Source organism: Amphiura filiformis, chromosome 3 (genome assembly GCF_039555335.1).
Source record: "Amphiura filiformis chromosome 3, Afil_fr2py, whole genome shotgun sequence".
Taxonomy (NCBI): Eukaryota; Metazoa; Echinodermata; class Ophiuroidea; order Amphilepidida; family Amphiuridae; genus Amphiura; species Amphiura filiformis.
In genome coordinates this window covers 37,222,915-37,237,813 of record NC_092630.1, presented here as the reverse complement: position 1 = coordinate 37,237,813, position 14,899 = coordinate 37,222,915, and the positions used below count along the sequence as shown (strand labels likewise).

The window sequence follows — 14,899 nt, the reverse complement described above, 5'->3', positions numbered from 1 at the left end:
GCTCGCGGGCCGAGCTGAAGCCTATAAAAATCGAATATCTTACACTAAATGACTGAATTTCAGGCCTAAGTTTAACACCAGGATTAAAAAAAAAAATCAGTATCAAGCATTATAGTTTTTCCAGCCATTTACTGAAAAAATGAAAATTATTGCTTTTCATTTGGCTGAGAAAAAAATTTTACACTGAAAAGGTGTAACTCAAAATTTTGCTCATTTCAACACCAATTTCGATCGTTTGTATTGCCTCATTAAATGACTGAGTGAGCCTTGCAGAACAAAAAGAATCCGTTGTGCAGGTAGCTGACTGTTACGATAGAAATAATATTATCTTACAAGAGGTTCTACAAAATGGAAATATATTATGTGCCAAAGACTAGGTATACATCTGGCTTGGACATCAGCCAATAAGTATTATGTAATATTGCAACTACTTGAGAATAAAGGACTATGAATAGGTGCGACAGGATTACCTACGGGCTTATCTCAAGGATATAATTCCGTTCTCCCTCCTTCTTTTTCAACTTTCCTGGTCATAACAAACCGAAGATTTGTCCATTTCCATTAAAATATTAGCATGAAAGTTCATTTGTGTTAGTAAATGTCATAGTTGATTCTTTAAACTCATGATCTTAACACAAAATTAAGACGTACTTCAAATTTTGGGTCACAACTTTGACCTTCATCAGAGTCAACCAACTGTCACTCAACCGCGACAGAGGCCGATACAAGTTACCAAGAGTCTACGACCGATTTTTGGAATCAAGTGTCCAAAAGGTCAATGATCCCAAACTTGGGTTGCCAGTCTCCAGATGAAGGTGAAAGTAGTGACCAAAAATTTGAGGTACGTCTTAATTTTGTGTTGAGATCATGAATTTAAACAACTTATCATTAAGATATTCTTTTCAAACTGTTCAAGAATAAGAATTCAAGATGATTGTGCTCTTTCGTCGGGTTTATTAATACTGTATTATACATGTCCACTGTAAAATGTAAATGACATGTTGTAAATCCTGATACAATATCAGGATAAATGTATATAACGTAAAATTTTGCATATTATATAAAGGTAGTCAATGTAACGTCATTTTTGGCAACCTTGTGGGTATAATAATATAATTATCTTCTGGTATGAGATCAAGAATCATGAGATACCCTAAGACGAGTACAGGGATTTGCACCCATGACAATAAAGGAACATTTAAGGTACTACACCCTGCCCAATTTTGTGCCTATTTTTGCATTTTTCTCAAAAATTATAGCGCATTGGTGACAAGTAAGATATGTATATTATAGGGGCAAGGACTACAACTACTGCACTGGAAATTTTATTTCAACACGGACAACAGTTGTGGAGTTACAGTCAAAAATGAGGGAAAACCAATATTTGATCAATAAATCAATAACTACTTGCCTTGAGTTTCTGAATTTTCAGTGCAGTAGTTGTAGTCCTTGCCCCTATAATATACATATCTTACTTGTCACCAATGCATTATAATTTTTGAGAAAAATGCAAAATTAGGCACAAAATTGGCCAGGGGTGTAGTACCCCCTTAAATCGTTTAGATTTAACAGCTTTTACCGACAGGATGACGAAAGGCTGACGGCTTCTTGATGCAAGATATGTGAATCATGATAATTGTAACATATATGATACATATCATCCATTAAAACATAATTTATTTTCAAAATTAGAATTTATATGTTGATGAAACCAAAGCAGGATGAGGTGGAAAAGCTGTCAATCGGAACATCCTTTTTATGTTTCTTCAAAATAATATTCTTTGAAAAGAAAGTGAAATAATAATGACAATTAACTGGTATAGATGTTATATAGTTCATTTATCATAGTGAATTTTATTATATATATTTTATAATTATACAACATTTTTGTCCTCTGTTGCCTATCTGTAGATATTTTATATACGTCTTCAGTATAGTCCATTGCGTCACCGTCTAGCTACTTATTTACACAGATTCATAAATTCACAAACTTTGTCCAGATTGTACTATAATCTTCGAAGTTTTACATTTCCTTATTGCTTATTGAAGCTCAGCATCTGTCATAAAAATAGCATTTATCTTTAAATATTGAGGAATTGACACATAAAAATGTTTACTGTTACACCATTTTCAATTTTGTGCAGAATGTTCCCATATTCACAATTCTCACAGTAATAAAAAATAAAAAATAAAACGTACTAAACCCCGATGTCGTGAGGGTGTATTTTAGTAGAATAAAAATATCAAATAAAGAGGGGAAACATGCCATTTCAAAGCATCAATACATGAAAATGCTAATTTGTTTGCTGTTTAATGTGGTATTTTCTAGAGATTTAAAGCATGTTTCTCGCCTTATCTTCAAACATCACTCTGCGTCCAGGCCCATGGTGTACAAGCTGTATCAAAATGATTGGTACCCGTCAATTTTCTGATGTTTATTGAAAAGCCTGCCTCTTCCAAATGCAACATTGGATATATGCTCAAAATGTCCAGAATGTATAGTTTATGATATTGTTATACAATTAATCTAATTTACAAATAATTTGGATCCTATGTTGAATTTTGATGTGTCAGACTCAATCATTATCAACGAGTACTGTGATCATAGTGATGGGTACCAATCATTTTGATACAGCTTGTATAACCGCGAGACGAGTGCTACTCGCAAAATGTCTAATTGGTTCAATAACGTCTGAGTGTAGTTAATTAACTTTAGTTAATTGTATCTGCGTATATACCAATTCGTTCAAGTTGATTTCATGCACAAATATCTTTGTATTAACTAACTAATTAAAGATTTCTTCTATGCAAGTCCAATTGAAACACTTACTGTATGGGACGTTTCAAGAGCTAAGGTCTGCTCTTTTCATCAGCCAGATGATGCATTGATCTGCTTGGGTTGCCAGTTGACTTCTTGTTGGTATTGATTGAAGTAACACTGTCATCACCAGAAATCAATACATCATAAAGGTGGCTTAATTTGAATGTGCCATCAACTCGGTTCATAGATTGGGTGCCCCGCCTCCGGATCCAAATGGATTCCTTGACCCATCTTGTATACTTGTCATTTTCAGTTGTAAGAATTGCGCTATCCTCCCAGCCTATAACATGGTTATTTTGAGCTACGTGCTCAGCTAATGCAGAAGTGAGAAATTCTGATTCAGATGCTTTCCTGTTTGCCCTGGTAAATCTGTTTTTGGAAGTTTTTTCCACCGATTTGACATGTTCCTGTTTTCAGCTAGAAGAGCAATATCGCTCTTGAAACGTCCCATACAGTAAGTGTTTCAATTGGACTTGCATAGAAGAAATCTTTCATTAATGGAATACTACAGTCCTGATGAACTTAATCAAGAATCTTTCTTTTGTTTATCGCTCATTGAATTACCGGGCATGTCTTTATATAAACAACACTATTTATATCATTATTTTCTGAATTTGTCGTTGGTAAATTAAATGGTAAAATGTACTTCTTAATCCAGTTGTGTTCTTTGTGACGAGTGCTACTTTTTATTAGCACAGGCTCTGTGCTGTACTCTGATAGTATGATGGTCCAACCCAGCTAACACACTACGTTTTCACGACATTCGCGGACGTTGGACTTAGGTTGTCATTTACGTTGTAAATACGTAAATCTGTGAACTCGTATTCGTGTAGTGACAACGTTATTTTCGACGTTGATTTTTGGACGTTGATATAACATCATTATGACGTTGTAATGACGTTGTTTCGACGTTGATGCAATGTTTGACCAGACCTGGTGACAAAGTTTGAATAATACGTTCATAAAACGTTATAAAAATACGTATCTGAAAAATAGTTTAGATATTGACACCATGGAATGTAAATTCTTCCATTCCAAGGAGTTTGTTGTCCAGCCAAAATTTTCTCATCGTGTCGTTTGACGATCGCCTTTAGGCGTGAAACTCAAAGTAACGACTTCTATTCCTGAAGTTCTAAACTTTAAATTTCTATACGCTCTCCCTTTTTGGGATTGAGCATCATTGTTGCCGGATGTTAATATAATGACTTTTTAGACATTAAAATCACGTTGTCTCGACGTATAAAGCACGTGGTTAAAACGTGGTTTAAAAGTCATGAACTGACCCAGATACGGATGTCGTTAGTACGCAAATGTATGACGTTGTTTCGACGTATAAAGTACGTTATTACAACGCCGTGTAAATGTCATGGTCTGACCCCGATACAACGTAATCTACGGACGTCGTAATTACGTTAATTTGTGAACTCGTATTCGTGTTGTGATTTTCGGACGTTGATATAACGTCATAGTGACGTTGTTTCGACGTTCACAACTTGACGTCGAAACAACGTCATAATGACGTTACATTAACGTTCGGGAATAACGTTTTCACGACACGAATACGAGTTCACAGATTTACGTACTTACAACGTCCATATATTACGTTTGTACGACTTTATATAACTTTTAGACAACGTTGTAACAACGAAAAATTGTTAGCTGGGAAGATATTTCCCCTCGCTTGCTGTTCGAAATTTTATATATCGACACTACAAGCATATTTTTAGAACTTAATTATATAAATATTTCATATGAATCAAATATGCTACTTGTAGGAATAAGTCTCCACTCTCTGCAGAGCGACTCTAGTCTTCCAGTTTGAACTCCTAAAAGAATGCAAAAAGAGGCGATCTAATTAGCAGGAGTAAAAATAAAAGTTCAAAGTTTAGCTTCAGATTCCATGTTGATATGGTCGTTTGGTTGAGATGCTGCGAAGGGGTCCACCTGTACTTCATAATCAGATTGAGATCCTGACAGAGTATTCATCGGTACCTCATAATATTGAGATGTTGACCGACTGACCTCATCTGAAGGCATCGTCTGTACCACGTAAGCAGTGCTGGATTTCCTCTCTGGTAGTAGATCCATATATTGATTGTCGCTTGCTGTTATAGTTGTCTCGTAGGTGGGTTCGTTGTCACTATTTACAGTGTTACCGTCGACTGCAGGATACGTAGGTGCGGAGTTCTGCGCCACGTAATCAGTGCTGGATTTCCTCTCTGGTAGTAGATCCATATATTGATTGTCGCTTGCTGTTATAGTTGTCTCGTAGCTGAGTTCGTTGTCACCATTTACAGTGTTACCGTCGACTGCAGGATACGTAGGTGCGGAGTTCTGCACCACGTAATCAGTGCTGGATTTCCTCTCTGGTAGTAGATCCATATATTGATTGCCGCTTGTTGTTATAGTTGTCTCGTAGCTGGGTTCGTTGTCACCATTAGTGTTACCGTCAACTGTAGGATGCGTAGGTGTTGAGTACAGTACGGATGAATCCTTTATGGATTGGATGGCGACCGCGATATCCCGGAAGCTTGGGCGTTCCCTGGCATTATGTTCCCAACATCGCTTCATTATCATGTATCTATGACAAAATTTTCAATCAATTCTTATTAATATTGTACTGCAGATTAATAAATTGTGGGGTCACAATTGACCCTAAGGTGATACAATCAACAGACTTTGCATTATATTCTCCTTATGAGTGACTTATTAGGAACATACGTAAGCTAACGATAGCGTTAGCCCTTTGCGCAATCCCAGAAACCCGAGGTCGAAGTTTATACATGGGTCGAAATTGAAAGTTGTTCAAACTGTGCTCAAACTATATCCATAATTTGTTCTGATCATAAGGACTCAGAAAATATATTTCTATATTGACCAGTTTGGAGCTATGCTGTAATTGCGGAATTCTGGGATTGTACAAAGGGCTTACGTCAGCTAACGTATTTTTCATAATAGGTGACCCACACAAATGGTGTATATGCCAATTATGTCACTTGTATCACCGTGGGATGGGTTTATTGACTAAGCTGCAGTACTATTATACGCAATAATTATCATGTTTTCAAAATCGTCGTAATGCAATACAAGTACTATCAAAGTTGAGCAGGTCAGCATATATATGTACAATAAAATAGCTGTCGTATTTGAAGTTAACATATGAGTACTCAGTTTGTTTTCTACCTGAGCTTTTACAATTACATTCTACCGCAGTGAAAAGTTACGGTGACGATAAACTTTTAAAATAAAACTTACATTTCCGAAGGGCACTCGGTCGGACATGATAAACGGTTTCCTTGTGTGATATAGTGATATACATCTCTGTTTGCAACACCTTGATAGGGCTTCTTTCCTCGCGAGAACATTTCCCACAACATAATAGCATATGACCACTAAATGAACACAAAAAGAATCAAATACAAGGATAAAACAAGTATATGATATTGAATTCAATTTTCAAAATGATCACTGAAAAATACAGATACATTTAATATAGAATATTGTTTTCAATTTGTTTACACCCGGAAAAGTGTCTTATAACGTCACGGACAACGGTGTGTTTACATATGGTAAGTCATGCATGTGGACATTTCGTCCAGAGTGTTTTCTGCTTCGATAAGGATGTCTGTATATGATCCTTTATAAGTATAAGCTCCTTACTGCTCCGTCAATGAATGTGTGGTCCCTCCCCTATTAACACACATATTTCAAAAATGATTCGTCAAATCTCTGTGAAAGTACCGTAAAACCCCGTCTACAAGGATATACCTAAGAAACGCCCTCAATAAAATTGGTTGCTTGTTGTATTTGGAGTTTGAGCAAATATATACTGGCACTGGGTGGCTATGCATTCCATCTAAGTATGTTGTAACACCAATCAATTGTATTGACATAATAACGACTGTTTCGTATATCAGGATCGTATAGCTCAATTGATAGAGCGTCAGACTTTGGAACTGAAGACATGCTGAAGAGAGCATGGTCCGGGCACCGGTTCCGTTTTTTCATTCTCGTTTAATTTTAACTTTTGACATGTTCTTTTTATCTTTCTTCAAATCTACCTTTCTACTTTTAATTTTAGGTGTGTTTTTTTTTGTGTTTTTAGTTTTTTATAGTTTTTTTAGTAATTTTGTGGTTTTATAGAAACTAGTAAAAGCATTTATTCTAAATAATAGCGAAACCCACGGTTAGACAGATGTGTTGTAACTACTTGTCTGTCCTCGTCTTTGCAATAAAAACCTATGTTGCACCTTTGTGCCATCCCAATTCTTGAGGAATGGTAGGTAGGGTGCGTTTTTGGCTTAAGCACGATTTTGTTGTTTCTACTTGAAATGAAATCAAAATAAATATTGTTCTGTTGCCACAATTGCAGTTTTTTCAATAAAAAAAAATAGATGAGGAATAATAATTATTCCATATTTGAATCTATTGTCCCATCAAGAATAGAGTGTCTCTCAAAAACTCAATCAATTCATCTGACAAAGGAAACTATTCTGGTCATTCAATTTTGTTTCGCTTGCACCTGTTATATCACAGGCGTTGGTAGAGAAGGCACACTTCTCTTGTCTTCACCGAAGTAGTGATGTAAACACTAACATGATTAATTACCATAGCTAGCAATGGACATACACTATTTTTGTTCCACTTGAACCCATACTATAGGCTATTCGCTGTCGATGTGACGTAATTAATCGGATTAACTACCATAGCAATTGATGAATACAATTTCGAATATATAGCCCTGCACTTCATCGTTCACGTGGCACCTATGCATTAAACCATAGTTGTCAAAGAAATGCTAATCACTCGCCATGTAAGATTAGTATTTATGAAAAGAGTGGTATTCAATCTATGTTTGGTGACATACGTGGGTGATTAGTGCAATCTGCTTGATGGTAGTTATTGCGATTATTACGTCACTTCGACAACGAATTGTAGTATAGACGAATCCAACAAGCCAAGTGATGGTCAGAATTTATTCGGCCATTATACGCTGGTGAAGTTGCGTAATTAATCGGATTAATTACCATAGCAATAGGTGAAAACAATTTTGAACATATCGCGCTGCGCTACAAGCAGGTTACACTCATCACCTGTACTGTGTATGTCTGCAATCATAGATTGAATACAATACTGGTCTTTTCAAAGATCTTACAGGTGCAGCATGATATGGTTCAATGAAGAGGTACCGCCTGAACGTATCAGTGTATAACGCGGTATATTCAAAATTGTTTTCACCTATTGCTATGGTAGTTAATCCGATTATTACGTAACTTCGCCAGCGTATTGAATAAAACAGGAGGATGTGAGTTCATAGGGGCAATGTCGGGGATTATAGGTCACAATCGATGTGGAGAGATGAGAGGTCCGACCAACAGCCATAGCGAATGGTTCATGTTCAACTAATTCCAGCGGATGGTCTGTGGCTAGTAAGGAATCGTCTTTGACCACATGCGCAGATCTGTCTCGTCAGGAAGATATTTAATATCCCGAATTTATAATAGGCCTATGCCTACCAGTTCCATCGTATAACCGATCTGCCAGAAAATATTTGTTACCATGTTTAATAAATTCGTATTTATCGTATAATAAAATGTAGCCAAATGTATATTATGTGTCACACGGTTTTCTGCTGAACCACTAGCAGGCTATGTTACCACATCTATGACAATGACAAAGGTGAATTTTGATGATTTTTACGATCGTCCGGATGAGCAAATCACTGAATGGGTCTTTAGTTCCCTCCTCTCCTTATCCTGCCAATATTATATGAATCAAAGAAAAATAAAGAAAAATAAAATTAAACAAGAAAAAAGACAAAGAAAAGAAACAATAAAAGAAAAACAATAGAATAAATTAAACTAAATATGAAAAAAAAATGATCACGAAAGGAGTCTTTAGAAAATGCAAGAAAATATAAATGAAAAGTTTGAACAATATTTTGTTTATAAAAGTTTGTGTGACCGTGATGAGGCTCGAACTCACCATCTTCCGATCTAAAGAACCAAAGTCTTATGCCTTGCCAAGTGAGCTATGCTCGTGAGATGCGAAATAAAGATAAAATAATACATTGTATACCTGCTTGTGTCGGTAAATGATTTGCTCAAATTCCATAATGATATAATATTGTGGAGGGCGCTAGCGTGAAATATGCTATCATCACAGTCGCTTCTATTCCTTATAGACGGGTTTCTACGGTATAGGTTTCTACGGCGACGATTCGCCAATTGAACGCAAACTTTTGTCATAAAGTCGTTGCACTGCAAAACGCTGACATAGCTTAGACAGTACAACATCACGCAGGGAGAGAGGTCAGCAAGATCCTCAGAAGTGAAATTACGAGACAGGTGTACCTACTCCAGAGCACGCCCTGGACGTTAGTTCGTTATGGCTGCACAAAGACCACGCTTCAACCACGCTTCAACCCTGAAGACTGAATGGCAAAATGTCACAAACAAGCGTGTATCGAGAACTTGATTCAGGCTATCCTGTGATAAAACCACTGTGGAAAACATGCTGAGCCGAAACCATAATTAGCGACGAATTTCAACCCAAGAGAGTGATGCCACCACTCCCTGCATGTACCCGAGGAATTATGCACTGTCAATGTTTTGTCTAAAGTATAAACATTAATGGTGTCATTCTATCCCTGCATTGAGCATGGTGGGTTTGGCATCAGACTGCCATGGCCTGATGGTTTATATATCTGACCCGGGGGAAACCCCGCTGATTGCTTTCAATAGCATGAAGAACACTGCATACTGAAAAGATCATGCCTACATTATAGATGAGTTGACCTTGAGCAATGTTTATCAACAAAGGCAAGGGACTGGTGTATCGATATGCATGATTGGACCCCATGCAACCACTACACTGTTCAATAGCCTTATTGATGTAGCGGGAGTTTTAAAAACACGAGCCATAAACTAAATATGATGCGCGCGCATACTGCCAGGCAAAAAACAATGGAAGTTTTGATGATGTGTGCGCATACTGCCAGACATTGACGTCAGAAGTCAACTCATCTATATCCTTACTCATTAAAGCAGAAAACAAAATGTTCGCATGTGCTATGCATGACTTATCCCAGGGGAAAACACACTGTCCGTGGTGTCATAGAATTGGAGTTATAAGATACTTCTCAAGGTGAAAACAAATTGAATAAATATTCTGTATTAAAATGTTAAGCCTGTACCTACTTTGTATAATGGATACTTCACCCCTTGTCGTTCACTTTGTACTTTTTTGTCCAATTCACATCTACTTTTGAAAAACATATCACGGAAATATTGAACCATATTTGTCGCATTGCCAAATTTTGTTCTTCGTGTTTATTTAGAATTTTAAAAAAACTTACAAAAACCTTATAATCAAACATACCACATCTGATTTAACGCTGTAGAGTCTTTTAGCAAGACTCTCTGGAGCCATCCACTTGACAGGCAGTTTCGCCTTACGGTCACCACTCTGATAGTAATCGGACTCATTCATGTCCCTAGAGAGACCGAAATCAGCTATCCTTAAAACGAGTTCTTCGTCAATCCTATGAAAAGTAACCATTATGTACAAGTTGAATTTTACATCTTAAATGATTTTATCATAGATCATTTTACAGTAATTAACGGTTTCCCAGGAAGATGGTAAGAACACGATTTAATACTAATAGGTGTACATTTCATCTTGAGTACATGGGTTTTCCTGTGAGTTCCCGTTGGCCACCCAATACGCCCTACACTTAATAATGGGACTGCCACTATTCAGTTCGACTCTTACTTCCAGATATGTCTTTTCAAGTGATGACTTTAAGGATAGCATGAATATGCGGTTCTTTAAAATAGCTCAATTATAAGTCTAAGCTTATAATATATATTTAGGTTTGTAATTTTTATGTATGATAAAGGAAAATACTTCTTACATGCAATTCCTGGCAGCCAGATCTCTGTGTACAAATTTGTGCTCAGAAAGGTATGTCATTCCCTTGGCTGCATCGTGGGCAAAGCTTAACATCTTTTCAACGCCGATTTCATGGGACTGATAAAAAGACATGATTATTCTTAAGTGTTGCACCAATTCAATTAACATGATTAAGAGGGAAAAATAAACTCCTCAAAAAAAGCTTCAAAAAACAGCTATATATCAGACATTTTTGAAATCTATCACCATATTGATTCATATCAGTGAAAACATTGTTCTTTTCTGTCAACAATGACACCTCATTTGTGACGATAACTTATTCCACGGCTGAGTAACTTTCTATGAAAGACAGGGAAGTCTCAAAGAAAATGTGCCAAACTGACCATTTTTTGCGCTCATCTTATTGTTTTGAATGAATGAACGAGTGGTTTAATGCCTGAATAAAAGAATGAACGAAAAGTTGTTTGCAGTACATCATGTTGAATGAGAAGTGCTATGATGGGATGGGATTAACAGTTCTACTACATGTGGATTCAAATGGCTCAACGCAAGTCAACCTCTCTTGCTAGTCACTTCTTCATAGTGGTCATTTGCAAGAAAATTGTTATCAACCATGGTTCGATTATCAGATCTGGATATGGCTCGAGCTATTAGTCTGCTTGAGGCTGGCATACTTTAGAATCAAGTTGCGACAACTTTTGGATTTTCCCGCAGTATGATCTCCAAGATAAAAGTCAAGTTTCGTCAGACCGGAGATGTCAAAGATACACCCAGAAGTGGCCGCCCAAGAAAAACAATGGCTGCAGAAGACCGGTACATCAGACTGGCAGTAATTTGAAACCGTTTTTAATGAAACAGTGTGATATTCCTTATCCATGTTTACTGATGCAAATGGCTCAGACCATGGAGGTATATATAAATAAATGGAGAATGATCGCCAGAATTCTAATCTCTTAAGTGGAGATTATCCCGTTACCTCTATTCAATGAGTCACCAAACTTGAATTGACCAGCCACTTCAGCCAAGCTATTGATCTCCACGATGGTTATGAGCCTCTACCATGGTTCATTGATTGTCACTCCCAAAATTTCCTCATAGGAATTGACCCTACATTGACCCGTACCGGAAGCCTTGTAAAAGAGACTGTATAATGACGTCAGCTAGTCAATCAGATGTTCAAAGTCACCAGTTTTGATAGCTTATAGTTTCAATGTATGATCGTGCGAAAACCCGAAGAAATTCGGATGTTCTGGTCTCAAGTTATGAAACTGTTTTCTACACTAGTTGTGCCGTAACTTGACAAATATACTGAGTTTTCATGTTCATATATTAAGCTTTTAAGGGGGTCTGAGGGAGTTCAAATATAGTGCAAATGAAAGCAAAACGTTTTTACCTTCCGTTTGTGAAAAAATTATGTTGGGCCAATTTGGGCCATTTGAGTTACGAGCGAGCAAAATTTACCGGAAGTACTTCGGAATTCAAGCAAAAGTGATGGTCAGACAATCTTTTCTAGAGAGAAATTGATATAGGCCCTATATATTTACTTTGTTTAAACAGTTTCTCATAGTTTAGTGTATGATAACCGTGATTTTGGTTGAAGCTTCGGGTCAAATTGATTGAGTGCCATGACGGATATGTCATGTTATTGTTTTTAAACTTTTAATTCTGTATTGTCATGAAATCGTATAGGCCGCCTAAATCATCATCATTAAACTTCTCATTTTATAATAAATAATTATCAGCATTTAGGCCTAAATGATTATATTAATATTATTAGGGGGCTACCATTTTCTTTGGAGGGAGGGGTTCCAAATATACGGGGGGGGTCATAACTTTTTGGGAAAAAAGTCATAATTCAATTTTTCATGACCAAAATGTAGGGAGTCACAAGATGACAACAGATAAGGTGTTTCTTTTTCAAAAGACCGATTTCTTGATGCAATTTAACTGAGACTAGTATACCTAAACCTAGGTATACTAATCTCAGAATTTAAGCACTCAATTGGCGAAAATGAGATTTTGATATCAAAATTTTATGAAACATGAGCACTTTCCAATAAGTATAAACTTCATTTTACCCCATTGAAATCAATGGCCAGTGAAACAGACTTCACAATGTAATCAGCTTAGCATAATCAATATAAACCTGAAATTGCCTATTCAACAATAATTGGTCATAACCAACGTAGTACAAAGGAGGCTTGGCTGGATCATTCTCCATTTATTTATATATCTCCATGCTCAGACAATGGCAGATTTGGCACATTTTTTAGACCTTCTTGTCTTTCAAAGACAGTTACTCAACCATGGAATAAGTTATGGTCCCAAATTTGGTGTCATTTTTGACATGAAAGAACAATGCTTGTATTGATATGAAACAATATGGTAATAGATTTCAAATATTTCTGATATAAAGCCGTTTTTGAAAGTTTCCAAACTATGTTGAGGAGTTTATATACGGTTATATCAAACCATGGACTATGGCAAGGCATGTGGATCAAAATTATGAGCGAATTTTCTTTAAATGAAGATAAAGATTGATATCAAATACCAATACTTACATCTTTAGCTTTCAAAAGAAGCGATCTCAGATCTCCATGCTTCATATAAGGTAGAACTACAATAGGACTCCCATTAGGGTCAAACGTCAAACCAATCAAACCCAAAACATTTGGATGGTCAAAATCTTTCATAATCAATGCTTCTTCCAGAAATTTCAATGTAAATGATGCGTCTGTATCACCTGTATTGAAATCAGTTATACCGACGGGAATCAAAGATGGAATTTTATACAAGCAGAGAAGTAACTAGATCAAGCGATTAGACTGTGTTCTTTTTAGTCTCACGTTCATCATGTACATTGCATGAAAGAATTGACATTGTTTAAGCAACTTATGGGAAATGGAATTGGTTAAAAACGCTAACTAGGGTTATTGTCTAATTTGTTTTGGACTGCGAATTTAATAACTGTAAAGTATGTCAATAACTTATAACAAGACGTGATAAAAACAATGATCCTGCACAAGGTAATACCTATTAACCATTATTAAATATAACTAGTGCGCCTGTTGCTGTAATAGCCCTTTAGCTATTAGGGGGTATGTGGGCACTTATTGGGGTATGTGGGCGCTTATTGGGGTAGGGGCGCTTATAGAAATCATTTTCAGCAATGAATGCTGGGAAGACACTATAGCATATTTGCAGCAATGCATTTTGGGTAGACATTTACAGTGCATTTCAAATTGGGCATGTAGCCAAAAGCTGAATGGAATCTATGAATGAATGACCTTGTTCACCGGCTTGGGCAGCTTGAAACTTGTTGTAGATCGTCTACTGGATTCTTTTTATCCATGTGCACTTGCTGCTTTGTATCCACGTGGGGTATTTTCCCCCATGACCTTTGACCTTGACCTCCGATGACCTTCAAAACTACCCGGTGAACAGCGCACGCCCGATACCCATCTATGTGTGAAATATCGGAACGATGCGTCGAAGCGCGGCGGAACGCATAGCCGGACAGACACACAGACAGACACACAACGGCTATTATTTTAGTAGTATAGATGGTCTAAACATTTTTTTTTTTAAACCTACACACTTGCCAAGAGATGTAAATACTACCACTACAACTTGGTAAACGAAATAGTATGGTAAATAGAGGAGAAGAATATCATTATCTCACCCTTGACTGTCTTCACAGCAACATTTTTAGTCGAATTGGGAAGCGCGAGAGTCGCCAGCAATACCTTTCCAAACTCTCCTGTAAAATAAACGATTTCGAAAAGACGTCGTGTTGATCATATACTATCGTTAACATGTCTATTTATTTATTATTTATTTATTATTTATTTGGCAAAATTGACAACAATACAGAAAATAACAAATATACAATCAATCATCATCACAAGAAACACACAACCAAGTCAATGAGCCAGGATAACCCATAAAGTTGGCTAAATATGCCAACTTATTTCCAATGGGGTCCAAAATGAAAGGTGCATGTAAAAGGGAGATGAAAACAGAGCCACAAAAGAGGGGACAAAAGAGAAATAAGTTAAACATATTCAGCCATTTCCTGGTTCATTGAGGTTGAAGATAATAGGTTTTGACAGGGGATTTGAAGGAATTCTTGTTGGTGATAGACCTGATGTGAATAGGTAAAGA

At 36.6% G+C, this 14,899-nt stretch overlaps 1 protein-coding gene across 1 annotated transcript in view; it reads right to left on the bottom strand.

Moving 5' to 3' along the window:
* Positions 1-4,518: 4,518 nt before the first annotated feature.
* The window catches only part of LOC140147243 (hepatocyte growth factor receptor-like), a 41,081-nt gene continuing 30,700 nt past the window's right edge, over positions 4,519-14,899 (bottom strand). Inside the window, exons 20-25 of the mRNA XM_072169023.1 lie at positions 14,418-14,495; positions 13,297-13,478; positions 10,737-10,852; positions 10,202-10,364; positions 6,077-6,213; positions 4,519-5,402 (exon numbers count right to left, since the gene is read on the bottom strand). Of these exons, the coding sequence (XP_072025124.1) occupies positions 4,700-5,402; positions 6,077-6,213; positions 10,202-10,364; positions 10,737-10,852; positions 13,297-13,478; positions 14,418-14,495 (1,379 nt within the window). The 3' untranslated portion in view covers positions 4,519-4,699. The remainder of the gene's footprint in view (positions 5,403-6,076; positions 6,214-10,201; positions 10,365-10,736; positions 10,853-13,296; positions 13,479-14,417; positions 14,496-14,899) is intronic.